At 39.1% G+C, this 23,680-nt stretch overlaps 1 protein-coding gene across 3 annotated transcripts; it reads left to right on the top strand.

Annotated features, from left to right (window-relative positions):
* Window positions 1-218: 218 nt before the first annotated feature.
* On the top strand, window positions 219-23,058 carry KEL (Kell metallo-endopeptidase (Kell blood group)). Of its 3 annotated transcripts, XM_074927296.1 has the most exons (18): window positions 250-354; window positions 5,404-5,542; window positions 6,450-6,653; window positions 7,447-7,571; window positions 8,407-8,553; window positions 9,087-9,149; window positions 10,141-10,329; window positions 10,723-10,868; window positions 12,151-12,274; window positions 12,785-12,895; window positions 13,962-14,060; window positions 14,616-14,693; window positions 15,134-15,240; window positions 16,128-16,238; window positions 18,347-18,414; window positions 18,651-18,808; window positions 19,681-19,776; window positions 21,049-23,058. In XM_074927296.1, exons 1-18 carry the CDS (start codon window positions 337-339, stop codon window positions 21,223-21,225), a joined length of 2,160 nt encoding a protein of 719 aa, XP_074783397.1. In that variant the 5' UTR covers window positions 250-336; the 3' UTR covers window positions 21,226-23,058. The 3 variants fall into 3 exon arrangements, with proteins under 3 accessions (XP_074783414.1, XP_074783397.1, XP_074783407.1); XM_074927313.1 differs by lacking the exons at window positions 5,404-5,542; window positions 6,450-6,653 and having other exon boundaries at window positions 219-354; XM_074927306.1 differs by lacking the exons at window positions 18,651-18,808; window positions 21,049-23,058 and having other exon boundaries at window positions 19,681-19,755.
* The last annotated feature ends 622 nt before the right edge of the window (window positions 23,059-23,680 follow it).

Here is a 23,680-nt window from a genome sequence, read left to right as displayed (position 1 = left end):
CAGAAAGATTTCAGGGCTGCTCCAAGACACATGGGTCACAGGCAGAGGCAGAAAGGAACAAAAAATACAGTTTTATGAGAAGTAGAGGTGTTAGGAAGAGAAGGTGAGTGGAGAGTTGCAGAAATATATCCATTTCCCTCCCTTCCATTTTCTTTAAGGGTGTTTTTCTAAGAGCTTTTCCTCTCTTTTCTCCTCCCCACAGCAATCAGTCAAGCTGGGAAGAAGAGATTGTCAGTGTGTTAGTAGTGTGTTTTGGCACAGAAGACTGATAGTAAATAAGTAAACAGAGTTGACAACTTTTGTAACCACAGGAGCAAAGCCTGCTCAGTGACAAGGATGAGAACTCTTCCAGAGGTAAGGAAATGGGTCTGTCTTGCAGTCTGCTGAGCTACACTGCACCCCTCTCCTTTCCTTTCACTGTCACGGCTATACTGCTTGTTGCCCTAGGGAACCGGAGCAGTTGAGGTTTTGACAGTTTATATCTAGAAGGTGCTTGTCCAGGTCTCAGAATTAATGGTATGGGATGTGGTGCAAGGATTTAGGGGCTCTTGTCCTTCCTGTTAGTCATCCTAATGGCCATTCTGAGGTTGTATTCAGATCTGTTTGAAGCACTGACCAGTACGTAGTAGTAATAATAATAATAACAACAGTAATGAGAGTCTGATTATTTGCATTGTTAATTGTATCCCCATTCTTCAAATAAATTAAGAAAACACTTGCTCAGAAACATGCAAAATTTTTTCCCCACAAATAATTGTGGGTAAACATGGCATAGTTTTCTGAATGTGAGAATGACATGGTAAGCCTAATTGCTCCCCATGTAGTGCAGTGTCCTTTTTCTGATTTGATGTCATATATAAATAAGTAGTAAAGTGTCAATTGCATATTTACTGAAAAATTGATCTGACCTGAACTGTTATCTCAGGGTTGCTAAAATGTACAAAACGTTCAAGGATAATAGAGATAAGTTAAGATTTCCATGTAACTAAATAACATAAAAAAAGAAATGTGTATGTTTTGTTGAGAGCTGTTGTTCGGTGTTGCAAGAACTGTGGCTGTAATGCAAATGATCATTTTATATTTATCTTGTCTGCATTTTTCTAGCTGAAGAATTTGCAGAAATGTTTGGTTTGTATATTCATTCACATATTTCTGTGTAATAAAGATCAGACGACAATGATAATGTTAAATAGTTATTGACCATGGTTATGCTTCAAGCTTTTGGTAGTTTAGAATATAATTCAGTAAACTTTCTGTTTAGTTTCTTATGTTAGCAGGTACTATATTTTGAACACAGGCTAAAATACTATTTCACAAATAGTTTTTAATGTGCCAAATTTATGTGCTTAAGTGATTCGCTGACAAAAGATAAATTAAAGAAAACGTTGAAGTTTTTGTGAGTATTGGGGCATTAGTCTGAAAACATGTCATCCACATGACTAATATGATAAATGCAATTTGAGTAACAGCCAAAGTCAGTAATTCATGAATACTGGCTGAAAAATAATATCTCTAAATTGTCCGGTAAATAGTTATGAAAAATAACTCCAATTCTCCCTGGTTTAGATCTCTTTATTTTAATTTACTTTATTTTCATAAAAGTTAGATGATGCTTCTTCTGCAACAGCACCCAACACTGGGAAATTGCAAGATGAGGAAGAATTATGTAGAGGGACTTCAACGTCCCTGCAGAATTCAACAATGGCTCACAAACAGAAGGAGATGCTGAAGGAAACTAAAATGCTTTGGCTGATTTAGTTACATCAAACAATTCTTGCTTTAGTGATAACAGTACCTGTCAAGATTCTGTTAGCCTGTCATGCTTGCATTTGAATTGGATGATTCATATAGTACATAAATTCAAAATTCTTAATTTTATAATTGAGGACAATTAGAAGTCAGCTTTTAGTGATTTTACAGGCATTTGATCTCACCTAGTTACAGTGAAGCCATTTAAATTTGAGCCCTTGCACATTCTTAAAAGAAAAGCATTGAAGAATTTAATCTGTACTGGAAATTGCATCCATCTTCAACTTTATGCAAATACTAATCATTCTTCTCACTTACTCATAAGTGAGACCCCTATGGAAAATCTATGTTAGAGATTAAAGACTCTATCCTTTTCCACAGGCTTGTTCAAACTATTCACTTGTGTGAATAGTTTATATTCACACATATATACGAAGCCTGCTGGATGAGGCAAACAAGCCTCAAAACACACCACAATAAAGTGCTTCTGCTTTCTGCTTCTGGCAAGCTATGTAATGCTCCTGAATCCTGTGCCCTGGAAGTTTTATATCCCACCTCCAGTTCCATCTAGTTAAATCCACACTTCCTTGACCAAGGATCACTGAATTAGGAAGGGATCTGTATATCAGTGCCTGTGAACCACTTAGTCTGTTTGTGGCATAAAAGTGAAGTTCATACTAGATAAAGAATCTGACAGGAATATTGCCCAGGTCAGTATCTTTATAAGAGTACTGAAAGGACAGATACTTGTCTGTCTAGATTTCTTTAAGCTGTTGTCATGAAAAAGATTTAAGGGACAACTAAGTATGACTGCCCTCCTATTTCTTCTCCATTTATGTAGGTCCACAAGTTCTCTCAAATCCAGCCCCAGTAACAGAGGCAAGATTAGAAAGACATTTCTTATGGGAGGTGAAATGTTTGAAGAACACTTTTTACCCTTATGGCTCACATAGCATAGACCTTAATCCAGTTTCTAAGTAGAGGTACACAATTTCCACTGCTCTGTCTCTTCTTTTAGGGTATGCTATTCTTTTGGGGTATACTGTTCTCAGCTAGGTACTTCTCTAGTTGTTTCACATTGGGGTCTTGAGGGGGAGAGTCCAGATCTCTTACAGATTTTTAAAAAATCTATTATTAGATACATTTTCCATTTCAAAAGGTACATAATGTTTAGGCTTGATGTAGACCTACTGATAATCAGAAGTTCAGCAGAAACTGCAGTGATATTCTTGAAAAATTTGTTGTTAGCATCTCCACAGTCATGTCATTTAGCACTTGAAAGAGAGAAACAGATGTTGTCTGACAACATGAGACCAAAGAATTTCAAATTATAAATATTTCATAGATGGAATAGGCTGTATTTTCAATGTGAAAAACAAGAAGTCTATTGCAACAGAGAGGTCAGGATCATTGTGAATGTAAATCATTCACTTCTAAATGGTGACAGATGAGGGCTTGCATGTTGAAGAATACTTTTTCTTCTTCCTTTTCAGCCAAGCAAATTTTCTCTCACTTCCCTGCTATACTCTTAGGTTGTGACACTCTCTACTTGAAGAGTAAAAGGGAGGTATGAAAGGAATTTGGATCTGCTCCTTTATATTTCCTATACTTTGCCAGTATGATCTTGTTCTGTATCCAGCACCTTTTAATGCCAGGATTCACTTGTATGCACTTGTATGTACTTGCTCTCCATTTAGTTATCCTGTTTCTGTCTAAAGAAGTCAGAAGAGGATTTTAAAGGGAGAAAAGCAGTTAGGAGTTAAACCCTTGTTAGTAGTTTCCATGAGTCAAGTAAGCTGACATATGTTTTTGAGAGGCTTCTGTTAATGATTGAATAAATGCGGGTTTGAAAGATATAAAATGATGAGGTTTGTTTTTCTATTTCTTTCTGTGCTTTCTATTCTGTTAATATTTTTGTACAGGAAGGGTACATAGTATATTAAGATGATTCATCAGACTCATTAATTTCCTTAGCCTTTCCTCAGGTGAAGGGGTATATGCTGTGAGGTACTTAATTCTTGTAGGAATTTGTTTCATTTCTTCTTGTGATTTTTGTAAAGATCTATGTTTTCTGGTTTTGTGGCAAAGAAGATAGATACTGAGCGTGGTGACAAATGCAGTTTAGCTGCTGCATGTAAGACAGAGGCAAGGGCAGACAGGGGAAGACAGCCTAGAACCTGAGAGTCATGACAAGGCAGGCAAGAAGTAACAACTACCAGCAAGGGGTGCACCCCCACAGTACAGGAATGAGGGGGTTAAGACAGGTCTGATGACTGTAGCCAGGGTCAACCAAGAGTATATATTTCCAGGCAAGTCTGTTGTGAGAAGACAGGTCCAAGGTCAAACGTGCAGAACCAAGTCTGTAGGTTAAGGTCAGGATTCAGATCAACGGCCATAGGCATTGCTGCTGCTGCACGATAGCTCAGACTGACATCATGTACGAGAGCTGCCAAAAGGAGCTCCCAAGTGAAGAAGTGGGCACCTCCACCAAGGCTGCTTCTAGTTTTTTTCTCAGAGAGCTCCAAGGCCTGTCAACGTTTCTCAAACAGCTTTACCAGAGAACCAGGCTTGAGCACAGGAAGCTAAACATGAGGCTGTGGGACAGTACAGGCCAGGCCCTGACACTGGCATGTAAGACATTCAGAGTAGCACTTCCATCAGCTTTCATACTCCTTGCTTGCTATACTATTTATTCTCTATCTCTTCTCCTCCCAGGTTTTCCATTACCTTCTGGTTTCCTTCTGCCCCCTTTGTCTCACTGTATATTATTAGTTATGCCACTTCTTATTTTTTCAGTTCTTTCCATGTCCTGATGTTACGAGCATCCATTCCTGTGTCCATTCTCTTGTAATCTGCTGGTTTTCAGTCTTATGCACATCAAAGTAGGTAGAAGCAGTGGCCACACAGAGTAAATGTCATTTTATCTAACTTTATCCAGGCAGACATTAGGGGTGTACCAGGTAACTCTGGAGGATGCTTCAGCTCATCCTAAGATGGATGCCTAAAATAGAAGCTGTACTCATAAGGTGCCTAGCCTTCTCCACTGACTAAAAAGACAGCCTAGATTATGAACACAACTAAATTTAAGTGAGGTAAAACCTTTCTGTATATAAAATCTTCTCTGTGGTTTATAGTTTACTGCATTTTTTAGATTAGGGCAAATCTTCTCTCCCACTTGAACTAAACTAGAGGGCTTAGGATGTAGGAGTTATTTCTTGAGGAGAGACCTGAAGTTAGTGCTCAGGTTGCCAGGCTGTAACAGAATAAAGAATCACCTAGCCATTCAGTCTTAGCCATCCCATTATTAGCTTTATGGTCTCAAAAGGGCTTTGATACCTTTAGGAGTGATTCTACAAGGTGATTCCATAAACCATAAGGAACTATGGAGGTACAGGCCTCCTCATGGCAAGCTGGCTTTTCAATGAATAATTCATAACACTATGCAACAATTGTGAAATTAAGGAGCTGAGAAAGCACCTGGAGTACAGTCACCTAAGTGACTTGGGTGAGTGTTGGTATCCTGGCACTAGTCTTGTGAGAGATTTTCTAGTAGATTAGGTGGAAGACAGAGTATATGATCAATGCTAACTTTAATAGGATTTTTTTCTCTTTGTCTCTTCATTTTTTCTCTTTGTCTCATTTTTCTCTCTTCAGACCTGTGACCAGGAGCTGAGAACAGGTGCAAAGAAAGAACGATGCCTTCAGGGAAAAAGCCTACTTCTGTGTATACTTCTCAGTACTCTCCTTGGCTTTACACTGCTTATCACCTACATCATGGTGACTTGTGGCCTAGGTATAATATGGGATATCCTTTTCCCTGCTTCCTCATCCACCCCATTTCTAAGACCCCTTTCTCTCCTATCTGCCTCCATTGTGTATTAGGCTTAGCATCTGTGTTAAGAATCAGACTTTCAGAATCAAAGAATCATAACAACAGTTTACCAGTTGTAAAAAAAGTACAGTGTTCTGCCTTTTCCTTGGGTCATAGTGGGAGAGATGTTCAACATGTCAACTGTTGAAACCATAGTATGGAAAGTCTTACTTTGATTTACAAATGGCTTATTTCAGTAAATAGTTGATCTGATTTGATGTTGATACCAGGCACTAAACCAAAATGAGAACGCAAACCCAGTGATTTGCAGCAATTTAGATAAAGGGAGTTTTAGATCAAAGAAAGCTGTACTAGAAAGTCTTTGTCCTGTTTTAACAAATGTCACTGCTGAGAAATGTTTCCCATGCTTGAACATCTCCCTCCATGTTTTAAAATTATCTCATTTCTCTGTGTTATGTCCTTCTTTTGCTTCATGTATTGACAACATCTGTTGATTCTTGTTTATCACTTAGCCAAATTTGTCAGATTCAAAGAAAATACACTGAGAAGGCAGAATAATTCCACCTGTGACTGCCTAGATAGTATAAACAGAGGACACCACCTCTAGACTGATTAACTGTCCTTATTTAAAGAATCTCCCTTAAGAAGCGCAAAGGCAATCTTCCTGCGAAGTGAAAGAACACACTTTGCTCCATATTCAGCAAAAACTTACAAGGAATTCAACATTATGTATGCAAAGGAGTTTGTACTAAAAATAAATCTTTCAGTGGAAATGTCCCACAGATAAGTCCTCAATATTTTTTTGTTTGGAGTTGCTCTCACTCTCCACTGTCATTGCTCAGTTCTCTCCTATTTACTTTCTGCCCAGGATCCTGTGATGTCAAGCTGGGTGTTACACTGTTGGCCAGACTCCTGAATTCTAGGAATAACACTGTAAACCCCTGTGAGGATTTCTACAAATATGCCTGTGGCAGCTGGGAAGGCAAACACTCAAGCAGAACCACAGAAGAATCACTAAATATGTTTGATGTGTTGTTGGAAGAAAACCAATTGATCCTGAAAAGGCTTTTAGGTAGGCACAGATGATTGTTGTGTTACCTTCAGCATCTTCTTCAGTCAGAGCTGAGAATACTAATGGCTGAAAGCAAAATCATTCCTAACAAGCTGAGTCCAGTCTCTTTGTTCTTCTATCATTACATGTACAGATTTATTCTCGAGCATGTCACATTATAATATCTGCATTTTAAACATTTTAGTTCCTCTTGCCAAGTATAACAAACTGTCCTGGTTTTGGCCAGGATAGAGTTAACTTTCTTTGGGCTGAGAGGGAGCACAGCTGAAGGGTCGGGTCTGGATCTATCATCGTAGAATTCCATATGATGTAACGTCATGCTCAGTATATAGGCAGACGTGTGCTCTGTCACGCCCCGTTTTGGTTTCCAGGTCAGCATGTCAGGATTTTCTGGTGCAGTCAGATTGCTGCTGGGGACAGGCTGCGTACCGGTCACTGCTCGGTAGACCACTGCTGCATTTTACCCATTTTGGGCTTACTGTTGTTACTGTTGTTTTTGTTACTATTTTTTTTTTTTTTTTTATTCAACCAACAAATTTCTTCTTTTGTCCCTCCCCTGTTTCACCAGGGAAGGGGGAGAGAAGTAAACAACTGGCCATGTGGTAATTGGCTACCATCTGAATTAAAATCACAACACAGATTGAAGTCACACTTTAAAATTACGACACCAACCCAACTGAATCAAAGTGCAGTGTAATATTTTCTCACAACCTTTCTCTGCACTAATACTGCCCAACTTTTTTTTTTTACCACTTCTGTAGGTTTCAATCTTTTTTTTTTTTTTTTTCCTCAGAGGGCCCACAGTTTGGGATAAGAGGCTCAGCTAAGGAGAAAGCAATCCAGTTCTATCGGTCCTGCATGGATACCCAACGGATAGAATCCCAAGGAACTCAACCATTGAAGGACCTCCTAAATCAGGTGGATGTTTGTGCTGTTTCCTTTCCTTCCAGAAGATAAGTCCTGCAGGGAAAAGGAAAGTGTGAATTTAGGGTCATATGGTCCTACAAGATGGAATTTTGCTAGCATCTGGCCCTGAAACAAGCTTATGATAAAGGTTGGTTTAAGCTCACAACCTCTAAGATATGAATCTTCTAGCTTTAAATGCCGTTTCAAGATTTTATTTTCTGACATCAGGTACATGAATGTTTCCTCACTACGGAATCCAATTTACAGATTAGGGAACATCTTGCAAAACAGGTGAAATTTTTGTGTCAAGATCTGATGACCAGGCTTCAGGGGAGCTTGTTTAAATAGGAAAGTGCTTCTCTTTCCATTCTGGGAGACTCCTCAGTGCCAGGAAGGGTTGTACATCTTCCTACCAGCAAAGGGCAATTATGCCCTGTCTCCAAGAACCTTCCAGCAGAAGGAACAGTGACTGCAGGCCTACCTGTGAATCTGCTTGTCAGGGAGATGGGACCTGTAATCTCTGATTGTCCTTGACTTCAGAAAAATGAGAGCTTTTTCTTCTCTTCTTCTTCTTCTGCTTTTTTTCCTGTACACCTTGTTCTTTTGATAATTATAATTCATTTTCCCTGTATCATTTTTGCAGTTAGTTGCTTTGCTTAAGTGAAAGTGACAGGTCATTTTAAAGCCAACAGGATATGTAGAAATTTTTATAAGTTTCCCTTGTTGCTCTTTGCTTTGTTGCTTCTCAGTGGTCATAATGACTGAGCTCCTAGGAGTGAAAAAAAGATTTCATAAATATGGATCAAACAAGTGTTTTTCTCACCTGTCATTCTATCTCCCTCTCTAGGTTGTTGGATGGAATGTCACAGGTGTGGTAAAAGCAAAAGATTTTAATGAAACTCTTCAGACTCTCATGGGCAGATATAGTACCTTTCCTTTTTTCAGAGTCTATGTGGGACCTAGTCCTTTTGATCTCAAGACCAATATTATTCAGGTGAGTGGACTAAAGAAAGAAAATGATCAGGAAGCACTGGGAATAAAGAGTCAGTTACACAGCCCATGAGAACCTGGCTTGCTCATGCATGTTCTTGTCTGAAGTTTTTCCTAAATTTCCGTGAAGTTCTTGGTTTTATTACATAAAAAGCACTTTTTTCCATAAAACTCAGCGGGATGGGGGAGAAAATCAGAAGGGTAAAAGTGTGAAAACTCATGAGTTGACAAAAAGACAGTTTATAAAGAAAGAAAAGAAGTGATACAACACTCCCCCCCCCCACCCCAATCACTCACCACCAATTTAACAATGTGGTTTTCATCTGAGTATCAGTCACCACAGATTTTTAATGAGCTTGTAAATGAGCCACAGAATATGATAGATTCATAAAAATTACTTCTGTAATTTTCCAAAAATGAAAGAAATTTATTAACATTTAAAATCCTGTGACACAGAAATTAAAGCCTGTTGAGCATATATTCACATTCCCAGTGTTTCTGAAAATAGCACTGTTTTTCCTTTACTCCTTTTTGCAGATTGACCATCCTGAGTTTGAGATGCCATCTGAGAGTAAATTCAAAGAGAAGAATTATCCTGAGGTAACATATCAGAGGCTGAAGAAAGGTAAAAATAGTTACTTGGTGTAGGGATCTCCTTGAATTGCCTCCTGTTTCCAAGTGGTCTGTTTCCATGGGTACGGTCAGTGATGTCTGAAAATGCCTCTAGAAGGAATTCTTTACAAAACTCTTTATTTTGCAAAAAGATAGTTTGTAAAATGTAACCCATTTTTAGATGCCATGTTTAAAACTTCTAGTGTAGAAACAGAATGTTTAATTTCTATTTGCTAAGTAATAGGAGCCTGAGCTTCCCTCTAGGTTTTGGCTTGAATTAATATTTAAAAAAAAAAAAAAAAAAAAAAGTAAGGCTTTATAACTTAAAGTTAAGTATTGGGGGAGGGGTAGCTAGCATTTTTAAAGTTATTTTAAGATGTTTTAACCTGAGCTGTGGAAATAACCTCTTTGACCTTGGGAGCTATTGCAGCAAAGTTAATTTCATCACAGCTCTGTCATTTTTCTGAACTTTATAAAATACAGGTTGACTTCAGTCTCTCAGTCTGACTCTTTCAGAAGAGTCCTCAAAAAAATAAGCCTGTCTTCCTATCATAAGCATTCCTTTGATACCTCATGAACATAGAAGTAAGAAATCAAAATACTGGCTCATTATTATCACTACATCTCTCTCCTTAGACTCCAGAGATGGCAGCCCTACATGTCTAAAATAATTCTGGTATTTAATGTAATTGTAAGCTGGGGCAAAAGTAACCTTTTTGGTATTCAGTGTTCTTCACTGAGAGAGGACCTGTACTTGGCAAACTGTATTCCACAAGAAGAATTACATAAGGATGTTGCAGTGAATAAGACAGTTTTAGTGATGGATCTGCAAGGCTTTTGAAAGACTGACACTTATACAGTCAGGATATATGGATGGATGGATGGATGGATGGATGGATGGATGGATGGATGGATGGGTGAATGGGGTGACTAACTTACAGTCATGTCTCTTCCACTGGTCATATGCTGTGTATTGCAGGTTCTCCGTGTGTATCTCTCATATTTGAAGAAACTGGGGAGCCTACTTGGAGAACCACATGATGGTCCCCCTGATTCCTTTTCCCTTACCTTGTCCTTCATCTCTAACCTCCAGCGAGTTGTCACCCCACTGCAGGAAAGACAGCAGAGGGGGATGCTGTTCTTCCGCACTACCATTAGGGAGCTACAGGTATCTGTGTCTTAGAATTTGAGCAACACAATTACATGTGACATTCACATTCTGAAGATCCAGATCAAAAGAGGTACTAGACATGCTATTTAGATGCCGTTCTCTTGCAACTTACACTTAGTATCTTGTGAGCTTTAAATATCCTATTAACATATGGTCTTTTATCGATAGCAGTTGGATTTTTCAGGCCCACAACTCTCTCCTCTCCCCAGTGCCAATTAAATTTTAAAAATTCTCCTTTTCTACTATAATCAATACGTACATCATAAAACAAGTTTAACTTGCTGAAGGTATCTCTCAACATGATTAGAGAGACTACCTGAGTTTCCCTATTATTTTTTACCAGTCAATTTAGATTCATAGTTCAGCATGTAAGCTTTGTTTTACTTCTAGGAAAAGGCACCTGCTATTGACTGGCTGTCATGTCTCCAGGCTGTCTTTCATCCTATGGCAGTGAACCTCTCTCAGCCAATTGCAGTGCACGACATGGATTATTTAAAAGGCATGTCACAGCTCATTGAACAATGGCACAAGGAAAGGTAGGAGTCAATATCTATGGTTATAGTTGATCATGCCTCAAGAAATACTAATTTCAGATACCATAAATTAAAGAGATCTGTGTTAGAGGCTGCTGAATCCAGTAGCCTAACAATTGCAAGGCTGCAGTGGCTCTATGTCCACAAGTTTAGCCAGTACTAAGGCTTAGCATATATTCCCAATAGCTTTGCCCATGCATACACCATATATGTACACACATTTTAAAAAATATATACATATGTGTGTGTGTGTGACACAGCTCAACAGAGATGGAACACAATGCCTTTACTGGCACCTACCCACTAATAGCACTCATACAGTCATGAACAGCTCAGACTCTGATCCTGTTCCTCCTCTCTAGATGATCAGGATTGGTCTATACTTGTGAAATATATATATGTACACATAGAGTATGAATCACTCCAACAGCTGGTAGATATTCAGTCTGTCCAGAGGCTGACCTGGAGTCCACAGCTGCTGGCACCTGGATATATAAGCCTCTGTGTCTTGCAGCCCTACTTTGGTGGCTGGTACTCTGGTCTTTTCCTGTTACAAACATGCATATACAAGCAGATGTCTCCAGTAACTGGTCCAGACTCCTCGTCTCTCCAATAGCCAGTTCTCAGACCCCTGCTCTCTCCAGCAGCTAGCTTGAACCAAAGTCCCTCCAGTAGTCAACTCTCAGACTCCTTGTCTCTCCAGTATCCAGTCCCATACACACACACACAGAGTAGAATGTTATTTAAGAACAGCACTTAATAAGATAGGAGAGATTCTGGTGACCATGTGCAGGGCTCACTCGAGCAGATGTCCCAGCTAGCCACAAGTTCATGCTCAACCATTACCTTTTACCACCTTTCCTCTCCAGATTCCCATACATGTTTCCCCCATTCTACCATGACCCTTCCCTTTCCCTGACTTTAGTCATTCCCATAAACTTCCTATCGTAAGTCTACAGAATCCCACAGACCCCTCAAAATATTCTATAATAAGTTTCACCTGGTCCTAAAAATGGTCTTTCTCCTGCTTCCCATAAAGAAGCCTGTGCCCCAGTAGTCACACCTTGAGTCTTCATGGTGTTCTGGGAAGAGAGTTTCTTTGGTTGAGTCATGTCAAATCATCCTTCACTGACAGCCCCCAGACAGTGCCCATTCAGAATTTGTTGTGATAGTTTAGGTTACTAGGGTTCCTCTACCTTAAATTATTCCTCTGAAACTTGTCATAGCTTTGTGTTTAGTGACCAGACTTCAATCTTCAGTCTTTTTAACTGTCATTTTCCTACAGGGTCCTTCACATTTATATGATTATTTGTCTGGTTGGGAATCTCTCCCCAGCCCTTGATAGTCGATTCCAAGATGCACGCCTGGAGCTATCTGAGATTCTTTATGGAAAAATGGGATCTAGAATGGTGAGTGAGCCTTCACCCATCTTCAGCCTCCCCAGCAGTGGAACACCCTAGGGCATGCCTTCTGGATGTTCTCTGGATGCCTTGTTTGAATGGAGTTTGATAGATTTAGGGAGGAAAACTACTCTCACTAGGCCATTAAATGTTTTCTTTTTCTCAAAGAAATGTTGGAGTAGATGTGACACACAAAACTTTAGAGAGCTAAGTGCACTGCATCATGAGTTAGGGAACAATATATAGATGGTTACCTTTCTTCTATGTATCTGTCTCAGCTAGCATATGAATCTTTATCTTGTGTGAAAGTAAGCAGAGTAAATCATAAGGAAACCAAGGTTTTATTTGATTTTTTTTCAGGGTAGCTTAAGTGTAACTATATCACTTGCCATTCACTGCTGTCTTTTTTTATATGGCAGCATATATGATACCGCCTGCACCTTTACATATCTTTTTACTGTCTTCCTATCTCTTTCTCCTCACTCTCATGTGTTTCTTTTTCTTTCTCTGTTCTTACAGATACCAGCTGAGCGCTGGAGGAAATGCTTGACTGACACCAGCTCTTTCTTTGAACCAGTTCTAGGGCAGATGATTGTGCAAGAAATTTTTCCTCAGAAGACCAAGAAACTTGTAGGTATTTATCTTCTTAACCCCCAAGCAGAGCTCAGCTTCACCTCTTTCTCTTTTTGACATGCCAACTTAAGACCATATCAAGGTAGCATAATCGTGTGTAGGTTTTTTACATATTCCTGTGCTTATTCACTTCCTCTCCTTTTTTGGGAATAAAAGATGTGAGAACAATAAATTGCTGTCATTGCTAGAATAATAAATGGTAAAAATACCATTTATTATCTTGATCTTAACTGTTAGCAGAGTCATATGTGCAGCGCCAATTCCTATGACAGCCTACAAATGCATGCAATCTCAGTGTGCTTCCTGGAATGACAGTTAGTATTAACAGTATTCATCACCAATCTGACATATATTAATAAGATTTTCAATTTCAAAGCCATTAAGCCATCATATGACTAGTGGTACAGAAACAAATCAATGCCAAAATACTCTGAGTGGATCCACAGTAAAAGGAAGAGCTGCCTGCAGTGTGGAAAAGATTTTTTTTTCCTTGATGATCAGAGTTCCTTTTTCTTTTGGGGGAATTTAGTGTAGGCACCAGATTTTTTGAAGAGTGTGCAGTGTATAAGGTGACAAGAGTCACCTCTAGGAAAAGTTAATGGAAAAGCTAAGACTACATGCAATGAAGCACAAAGTTGAATGGACAAAACATAATTTTGTGAATGAGACACTCAGATTGCCATAACTTCAGAAAGGGAGACACCAGCATGAAATACTTGTGGATAATGAATTTTCATTTCACTCAGGAAGTGGGACAATCATTTGGTCCATTCCTATCCCAAGAAGGATTGAATAAAAAAGAGTTATGTTTCCCTCTTAGTTACCATGAGAGGCAAGATGAAAAGGTGTGTGGGAGAGAATGGTGAGCTGTGTGAGGAACTGCTGGATGTCAAATAACTTAAGCCTAAATCATTGTAGAAATTGAAATATCCTCTTTTATCAGAAGAACGGGAATTTTCTCGCAATTATTTTGTGGTTGAATTGCTGAACATGGGAAGATGGTAGCTAAGCGTGAACAATATTTTTCTGAAGTTCTGACTGCATCTTCTTTTCTCCACTGCAGGCTGAGCAGATGTTCTCTGAGATCCAAGATGCCTTCTATGGCCAACTGGATCGGTTGGAGTGGATGGATGAACAGACTCGTCAAGAGGCTAAAGTCTTGGTGCGTGCAGAAGACAGAAGTTACTGAGGCCTTCCTTTCCCTGAAGCCTTTGGGGAAGGAATGGAAGGGTCCTGCATCTTTACATAGTCCCACCTGCTTCTACAAGCACACAAACTTAATAAATATCTTATACACACTGACAATTGTATAATTGTTCTGTAAGTGCCATCATGCATGTGATACATTGATGTATAGGCATAGAGAGGCTCAGTGTTTGTCCATGGATACTCTGAATTATATTGAGATACAATTCAGTTTTATACACCTAGAGAGATTAAAAATGAATGAAATGCCAGAAAACAATGCTGTAAAGAGTAGAACAGCATTAGGCCTCAGATCATTTTGTTAGGAAAGAATAGTGAGAGATGTCTTGTTGAAACAGAGCAGCTCTCATTTTGAAGGGCTGATTCACAGGTCATATTAAGGTTGTTTAGAAACAGAGCTTAAAAAGGACTTCTGGAATGTTGCTCATGTTTGGTTTTTTTTTTTGGGGGGGGGGTGTTTGAGCGGGTTTGTTTTTTTTTTTTTTTATTTGTTTGTTTAATATGATTTTAGGTTTCCCAACTACAAGTGGAGATTGGCTATCCAGCTCACATGCTCCAGACTGCCAAAGTGAACCTGGAATACCAGAATGTGAGCTATATAATGTAAACATGCTTGCCTCATTACTGGCAGTTTACCTGTACCAACTGCTACCTTGTCTGCTGCTGAAAGAGGCTATGGCTTCTGGAGCAATGCAAATTTCCTACTGTTCATTTTCTGAGAATATATGGGCCCCAAGAAACTTTATCTGTTGCTTCTATATTCTTGCCTGTGCTTTCTCTTATTTAGAGTGGTTGGCCTGATAAAGACCTGTTGTGACATGCTGGTATGTTCTATTTGGCCTGCAGATAACATTCCTATCTTAAACTGAAGGCCTTTAGAACTGGGAGAGAAAAAAATACAAGTATCCCATTGGTTTGTCTTTTGATGAACCCTTTTTTTGACCTGTGGGACTTTCCTCTTTCTTATACCGTACAATTCATTCCTTGCTTGTGCTCTATGACAGTCACATTACCTGTCTCTTCCCTCAGTTGGAGATAAATGAAGACACTTTTTTCCTCAATGTGGTGGCTTGCTTGAAAGTACTGAGGGAAAATTCCTACTTCAGACTCCTTCAGCATCATCTCTCACAGGATAAGTAAGTGTCAGATACTAATCTGAAAAATACAACAGAATCACACACTTATGGACTAGATGAGGTTGGAAGGGACATGTGGAGATCATCCTCCTGCTCAAAGCAGGATCAGCTAGAGCAGATTACTCAGGACTATGTCCAATTTTCTGTCTGTATCTTTCTTTTACTGGGGAAGGAGGGAGAGGGCAGACAAGGAAGCAGGGAGGTGGGGAGCAGAACTGGACACAGTACTTCCAGATGTGGTTTCACCAGTCCTGAATAGAGGGTCATAACTACCTGTCCTGACCTGCTGGTGACGCTTCCAATGCAAGACAAGATGCTATTTTCCTTCTTTGCTGCAAGTCTGCATTGCAGCACCCTGCTTAAAAAAGTCTTGAACTTAGCAGCCTGTCTTGTATTGAGCCTGAGCTCATGCTACCAAAACCCCCACCATTGTGGAGAGAACCCCAGACCCCTGAAAAAAGAACATTTTTTCCCATGAATCCTTGAGTAAGGGGGACAGCTGGGTCTTCTGGACTTAGCAGCAAAGCAAAGAGCAAAGCACTGTGATGATGTGAATGGTGTCAGGGTCACCTCAAAGGCAGGCATGCTTGGGACCTTACACTACCTGAAGAGTATTCTGTGCAGGACTTCACAGAAGGTTACTAATCCTGACTTACTTGACAGGGAAATTGTGAGATGAATTCCTTAATGTGTATGAATGCTAAGCTACTAGCTCTGGCCATCTGTAAACAAGTGAAGGTTTCTTTTGAACACCTTTAACTCTAGATAATGTGAATTTCATTATTTGCTGCTGCTGTTGTACTGAGCAGACTGTTTTTGCAAGCCCAGTGGAGGAGAGGAGCAAAGGGTGAGATAAGGAGTTAATATTTCTCTGTTTCTTCTTCTAGCTGGCATGTGTCCCCCTGGACTGTGCATTCATACTACTCAATAGGGCACCACATGGTGGTCTTTCCTGCTGGAATGTTACGCAGCCCTTTTTTCCACACGGAGTTTCCCAGGTATGGAGGGGCTGCAAAGGTGGAAACTGAATGCAGTCCCTTGGTTGCACCATGTTTCTAGGAAGAATCTTAATGGGTCTGCCTTTAACCTCTTTCTTACCTTTCTTACCTTTTTCTTTGTTCCCAGAAAAACACAGTAAAGGGGGGAAAAATAGCTTTTTCTAAAGCCAGATGGATACTGCCTTATGAATACTGAAAGAGGATTGAATCATTGACTGTTGGAGGAAAATCAGAATCTAGGTGAAACTAAGCTAAGCCGAGTATATTACTCCAGAGCAAAGAGGCAGAAGTCTCATGTAGGTTAACTGCAAAGAAATCATTTAACTTTGCCTCTCATTTTCTAGATTCCAAGAATTCATGAAATTTAACTCACAGAAATCTAACCCAGAGAAAAGAGGAGCCTCACAGAGCAACTTCTTGTCAGAAATCAAGTGGATCAAATACAGATCTTCTCTTCCTCTTTTTAAAGAAACCTCCTCTTATAAGCATACATTTTAAATTCTGAGTCTTCCCCTGCAACAATGACACTTCTGTAGATCATACTCAGAGTTGGGTGCTTTCATCATATAGAACAGATCTGTTAAGCAGTATTTTTCTGATATTAAAAGCATTTAAAACAGTTGAATGCAAAAACATTATCTGATGCCCCTCTTTGCATGATAATGGACAGACACTTCCAATCCCATAGTATTGAAAGAAAAGTTCACACTGTGGCAAGAGTCTGAAGTCTGAAAGAAACATGTCTCAGTTAAAAGTAATTATTTTCTCCATGGTGATCTTTTACCACTAGTTGTATGATATCATCTAGTGCTTGCAATATTTTGTGAATTCATCATAGTATGAAGAACAGGACACCTCAAAGGAATAATAGAAAAAAAAATTTTTTTCCAGTGCTTTGAGCTGTCACTTACCATATTCTTCCTCTCTGAAAAAGTGTCTACAGCTTCTTCTTCCTTTTTGAAACCAGTGTTAGTGAAATGTATTTTTCTCACTGTCATCCCAGTTGAGTAGACTGATAAGTCAAACTTGATCAGGTTTTGGTGAGTTGGCACAATAGCATTTTCTCATATGATGCTCTGAAGTTTAACTTTACTGACAGAAACCGATTCAGATGACTCTGAGGATAATTTTAAAAATAAGAAGTCAGCAAATCAGTACAACTGTAATAGAATCAGAATGGTTTGGGTTGGATGGGACATTTAAAGATATCTAGTCCAACTACTCTGCCATGGGCAGGGACATCTTTCACTGGATCAGGTCACTCAAAGTCCCATCCAATCTGATCCTGACCACTTCCAATGATAAGGCATCCACAACTTCTCTGGGCAACAATTATGTTATGAGCTACAGAGCTTCTGAAAGAGCGGTTCTAAAACCAATTGCATTGTTCTGTTCTTGACACTTCCTATCGAGTTTCCAGTGATGTAATAATGATTACTACAATCATTTTATACTTCACCATCATTAATCGGTGCATGTAAAGAAAGAATGAGCCCATCATTTTGAGTGTACTCTTGTGTGACTATTTATAAACTCATTGCACAGCATAATAGAAATTCTGATTGGAAAGAACTGCTGGAGATCTGTAGTACAACCTCTTGCTTGTAGTGAGATCACCAATGCTAGACCAAAGTAACTGTAGTCAAACCTTCATGATTTTAATTTGCCTTGCCAGTTTTATGTATCATTTTTCATTAGACAACTTTTGTAAGACTGCTTCTCCAACCATCCTGCTTTTGTATGATTACCATGGCAGTTACTGTTTGTGCAGCAGTTTAGTTGGCAGTGGGTAAATGAGGACATATCTCAACAACAATACATGTCATTAGAGTTAATAAAGGCAGGATCTCATTCACAGACTCTTCATTATTTTGATGGTTTATTAGCTACAAATACTTTAATGCAAGCCCATAGTACAGTTTTAAGCATTGGTAATTTACATTTGTATTTGCATTTTTACAGAGTGTACCACATCTGAGAGAAAATAAATGTGTGTTCTCAGAGTAGAATTCTCCTGTGCAGCCCACAATTGTGCTCAGTGGCTATGAAGAATGCTCACCTGCCGTCTTTTTATTTTCAAAACCACTCTTTTCATATTTATTTTTTAGTGCTGTGAACTTTGGAGCCATGGGGGTCTTCATGGCGCATGAACTTCTTCACGCATTCTATGGTTATGGTGGGTACCAGCTCTGGTGTCTTTGTTTACTCTTCTAGGTCCCCACTGGTACTTTCCCTCAGGGGATCTAAAATCCTGGTCCCTATATCAATGTATACATATATTATTAAAGTAGATGAAGCTAAGGATAAACTATTCCAGGCCACTCTGACTCCTAAAAATTTTCAGTGACTAATGTGAGGAATACAGATGAATACCAGAAATAGCTATAATTTCTAGAATTTTTTCCCTCACAGTGCTGCCTGAGGGCTGTCCTACATGTAACAGGAGTGCACTACAGAAATCTATAGACTGCTTGGTTGAACAGTATGAAAGCTATGGCTTTAAGGTCAATGGTACTTTTACACTGTTGGAGAATACAGCTGACACTGGAGGGCTTGCCATTGCTTACCAGGTATTGTAGTCTACTTACTTCTCTAATCTCATAGTCTCATCACACAACTCAACTGCCACGTCACAAGATTGCTGTGCTGCATCCCTCTCCTACATGCTGCTCCAGGTCCAGATTTCTTGCACGTCTGTGCCAGTGCAGCATGTTCCCTGCATGCCCTGCATTCCCCCTGCTATGTTAGACATAGGTTCCTCACAAAGCTTTGCTCATAAGCTCACTAATTCCATGTAAGACCACTTCTCCCCTTCACCAGTTCTGGGGTGGGCCTTTCTTTATTTCCCCATTTATGTCATGCATACAAAAGCATGTTAATTTTTATATGTTTATTATATACCTGAGGAACTAAGCTGAGACATGAACCAGGATTCTGTGTGGTGGTAAAATGACTCCATAATGATGTTTTCAGCAATACTTTAGAGAGAATTTTTTATTTCCTCATGCAGTAGTTCAGCAGTTTAATTAATCACTGAGTACAGGGTTCTCTCAGATCTCTAGGTCTCAGACCGTACTTGTTACATTCTTGCATGAAGAATGTTGGGAGGTAGAAATATTTTAATTTTCATGCAAGTATTTATGACTTTCAAATTACTTGAAAGTAATTTTCATTCTTTCATAGTGCAGTAACCACATCTTCTCTTATGACAATGTGTGTGTGGTAGTGTATTGGGAAACAAAGGAGTTAGGTTGTCATTCTCCCATCTTAGAGTTATTAGGGTTATGGCCAGCAGCAGGGAGCCTCAGAGTGAGGAGAGAGAGATACAGATTTGCTAATTTATTAAATGTATATTAGACTGATAGATTTAATTGACATAAGACATGATTTTGGGACACTTTCTGAAGGGGGATTTATTATTATTAATTTTCTCTCTCCACAGGCCTATAAGAATTGGCTGAAAAAGCACCAAGAAAAGAAGGATTTACCTAAGATTGGACTTTCACATGACCAGCTCTTCTACCTCAGTTTTGCTCATGTAATGAATTCTAGACTAGTCATGTATCTCTCTCACTCTCCATTGTCTTGCACATTATTACAGTTTGTCTTTCCTAATATTCAATCACTTTCCCTCCTTTTCACAGAACTGGGAATGACCAATGTTTCTGAGAGATCCAGAACCTTATTTAGAAAGCTAAAATGCACATATATGGCCCCTAATCTATTATGGATCTCAAAGCTAACAAAAGACCTATCTTCAAATATACCTTTCACAAAGCTCTGAAATCTATCAAAATTAAGTTGTAGCAGACAAGTTGTGTCAGGGAAAGTATGCTTCATTGCCAGCTTCTGAGTACTTTTTTTGCTGTTGTGAGAAATCTTACACATGGAAAGTGGAATTTTACTCAAAAAGGCACACTCTCCGTCATTTTCTTCATCTGCCTCTCTGTCATGGTGAATAGATGTCTTGTCATTCTGCATGACTGATAGTGAAAGAAATAGTTTAGAATGTTATTTAGAGATAAAGAACTAGAGGTACACGCACACATGGTTTGAGATTTCTGTGAGAACCTGGGTTAAGGATTTGTGCAAAGTTGTGCAGTTGTCCATAGTTGTGCAGCTGAATTCCTCATGGAAGATCATTGAATTTCTGTGCTCAGAAAAGTCACACCCTTATAAGTCACTGTAATTATGCAAAGGGAAAAATGTTGTACATGTATTGACATTACATCAGAGCAGTGTGTTGAAAGTGAAATCACAGATTGTTGGGTCTTGGTGTCAATATTTGCATTTCAGAGGCCATATGGCAGCTACTGTATCATTTGTCAATGAATGAAAACTGAAATCACAAGAATGAAAACTGGGATTCCTAGTTTAACACCAGTAAAATCACATAACTTTCCCCCCAATCTCTTGAGTAGTAATGTGATGCTGTGTAAGTGCTCTCCTTTCTTGATGAACAGCCATTGCTTTTGCTAAAGAAGCTGAATCTAGACACTGAAACTACATCTATACCATTATTTTAGATGGAGTCCAAAGTTGCATGAGCCTAAACTTTGAGGTGGTCTAAATTCCCTGTGTTCTGAACTACACAGTATAGAAAAAGAGCAGATTGCTTGTCAGATAGGGAAACTGGGACAGAGAAGTTTTGTGAAAGGGAAGGAGTCAGAAATTGTGGTGGTAAAGGGAAAGATCTGAACATTGTTTATTCCAGCAGCCTCAGTCAAATGTGCAGAGGCATGAGGAGCCTTAAGTCTTGTTCACATGTGGACTTCAGCCAAACTGACTTTTCTATTTTGCTTCCCTTCAGGCAATGTGTGGACACCAGGATCCTGAGAAATTAGAGTCTTTCCTGAACACAGATCCACATAGTCCCTTGCCACTTCGTGTCTGTGGATCTGTCAGCAACAGCCAGGACTTTGCCAAGCACTTCCACTGCCCCAGTGGATCCCCGATGAATCCAGACAACAAGTGCCACATCTGGTAATCTTCATGGAAAAGGAAAAAGAGACATATGACCCCAGGAGGAGGAAGGCCTGATGCATGAAAGTATGACCATCTTCTCAGGGGCCTTAGGGTGCTCTTATTCATTCCTCTACCTTCCTTTTCTTGTTATCCTTTCCTCAGCAGCTGATGATAGCAGAATTCTTAAACTGACCTCATAAGGGAAGAGGGTCTCCTCCTACTACTCTCAGCACTCTGTCCCAGATGTGACAACTCTGGAATTTAGCAAGTCCCAAGGTAACAGGATGACAAACCAGTGTCTCTAGTAAGCAACAACTTCCGAGGAGTTGTAAACAGAATGACAGTTACATTATTAGTCCCATTGTTCAGTGCATTTCCCTGTCTACTCCAGCAACCTCACAGTCATGTTGAACAGACAGGGCAATGAGTTGGAGCTCTAAGATCTGTGCTAAGATTTTTTTTTTTGCTCTTTTTCCCTAATATTGGCTCTTAGGGAAATCCTGTGGGTTACTATTCAAACCACACACGGAAGTTACCAGAGAGGGAAGAATTCTCTTCTGCCAATAAAGGGAGATAGGTACTAGGAAAGACTGAGTGGCTCCAGCTTCTAGGCTGAAAGATAAGTCACTTAATAATGAAGGTTACTGAAGGTCTTCCCTGTTCGTTTTTTTGGGTTTGTTTTTTTTTTTTCATCAGCAAAACTCCTAAGAGACAAAAGAGGAAAGCATCCCCATTGGTGGGAGGGTAATTGGGAGCTGAGAACAGAGTCTCTTCTTTCTTTCTTTGCCAGAAAGGTTCTCTTTTTTTAGTCTTTATTTAGGGTTGAGGATATGGTTGAGGGTGGAGTATGGGACAATCACAAGGGCTTCTAGAAGTCGCTGAAAACTGAACAATTAGAATTCCCAAAACAACTCTGGATCCTGAACCTGGCTCTCTCATTGCTAAAAGTTCTCTCATCTGTACATTTGTAAATACTTACCATCCAAACAGAGAAGCAGAGCTGATGTAGGATTTTACTTTCTACTTGAAATTGAATTTTAGGTATTCACTTACTTCAGAGGAAAAAGAGAGTAACAAGTAATATATTTTAGGGTAGCAAGAGAAGTACTTAAAGCAGATTCTCAAGAGCAGCCTAATAATTACATCAATTTCAGGTTCTGATAATTAGAAAATACATACCAATGTTCTAAAATTTAGTAAGTATACAAAATAATCTTAATTATGGGAGCATTTTTATTTTACGGCTTATATTATGGCTGCCTGAGGACTTTTTGTGAAATAGGTGCTGGCAAGTGGAAGCATCCCTTATCAATGTAAGCACTGTAAAAAGTGTGAGAATTCTAATAACTGTGTTAATCCTTTCCAAGTACTGACCAGCACAGTGAAATATTTCTCAAGAACAGACTGTTAAGACATTTTGTTTTCATTAATTAACTAAAACATTAATAGTTTGTTTCAGAAAAAAAAGAACCCAACCTTTGATCACAAAGTCTTTATGACCAAGACTGTTTCTTTGTTCTGTGTTTGTAGTGTTCCCAGCCTACTGGAGTTCTTAGCTGAAATTCACAAGTAATAAATAATAATACCTTGAGATAATTTCATTTATTTATGCATCATGAAAAATAACAAAATTGGGTTTGTGCTCATCCTTATCATTTAAACAGTGTATATTCTTCATTGTAATCAATTTTGTCCTAGCAGTGTGTTCAGACTGCCTTTCTTTTAGATGCTAATAGCAATTAACTTTGTACCAGACTGTGTGTACTATAGAAGATATTTCAGTGTACTGAGACTACTGGGCTTATTTGTTTATAATGTATAGAAGAAGCAAAAGCCATTGGCAGTTTGCATTTTGAGGAGTCTTTAAATTGTATCTATCTTATTAAGTGTATGGGGAGACAGTTCCCTGGAATATGCAATTTTTTCTTGTTCTTACCATGTATGACAAACTTATGAACATTCTGTTTAAAAGACAGGGTAACTCCTGAAGTTACTGAGTTGAATCAATTCTTGTTTATTACTAACTATAATGTTTTTACAGAAAGAACAGAACTGTAAGAAGGGAGGTCTGGCTTAGAAAAAAAATTGCATGAGTCTTGGACTAAGAATTTATTGTGTTTCTCAAGGAGAAAAGGAAACACTCCATATGTGCACAAGGTCCCTTGTCCTCAGTGTTGCAATTTCCCTGGGATGTGGTTGGTGAAGAGAAGCCATGGTGTCTAGTAGGTGATCATGAAACACAGGTAGATGTTCAAATTATCATCCATGACCATAGAAATAATTTCATGCTTTACATCATGTATAAAAAAAGAGCATAACACTGCCAGTGTTCAGGAAAAGAGGCAGATCCAACAGCAGATCCTTCACCACTGAATTCCTCAGTCTCTGTGAGTCCTCGTGCTGCACCATGTTGATCACCTCCATTCCTTCCCCTGTTGATGAGGCCACAAATGTTTCTTCCATTTGGTCCCAGCCTG

This window comes from Athene noctua, chromosome 1, assembly GCF_965140245.1.
Source record: "Athene noctua chromosome 1, bAthNoc1.hap1.1, whole genome shotgun sequence".
NCBI classification, from domain to species: domain Eukaryota; kingdom Metazoa; phylum Chordata; class Aves; order Strigiformes; family Strigidae; genus Athene; species Athene noctua.
The sequence above is the reverse complement of the archived record's forward strand: the minus strand, read 5'-3'. Positions and strand labels throughout refer to the sequence as shown.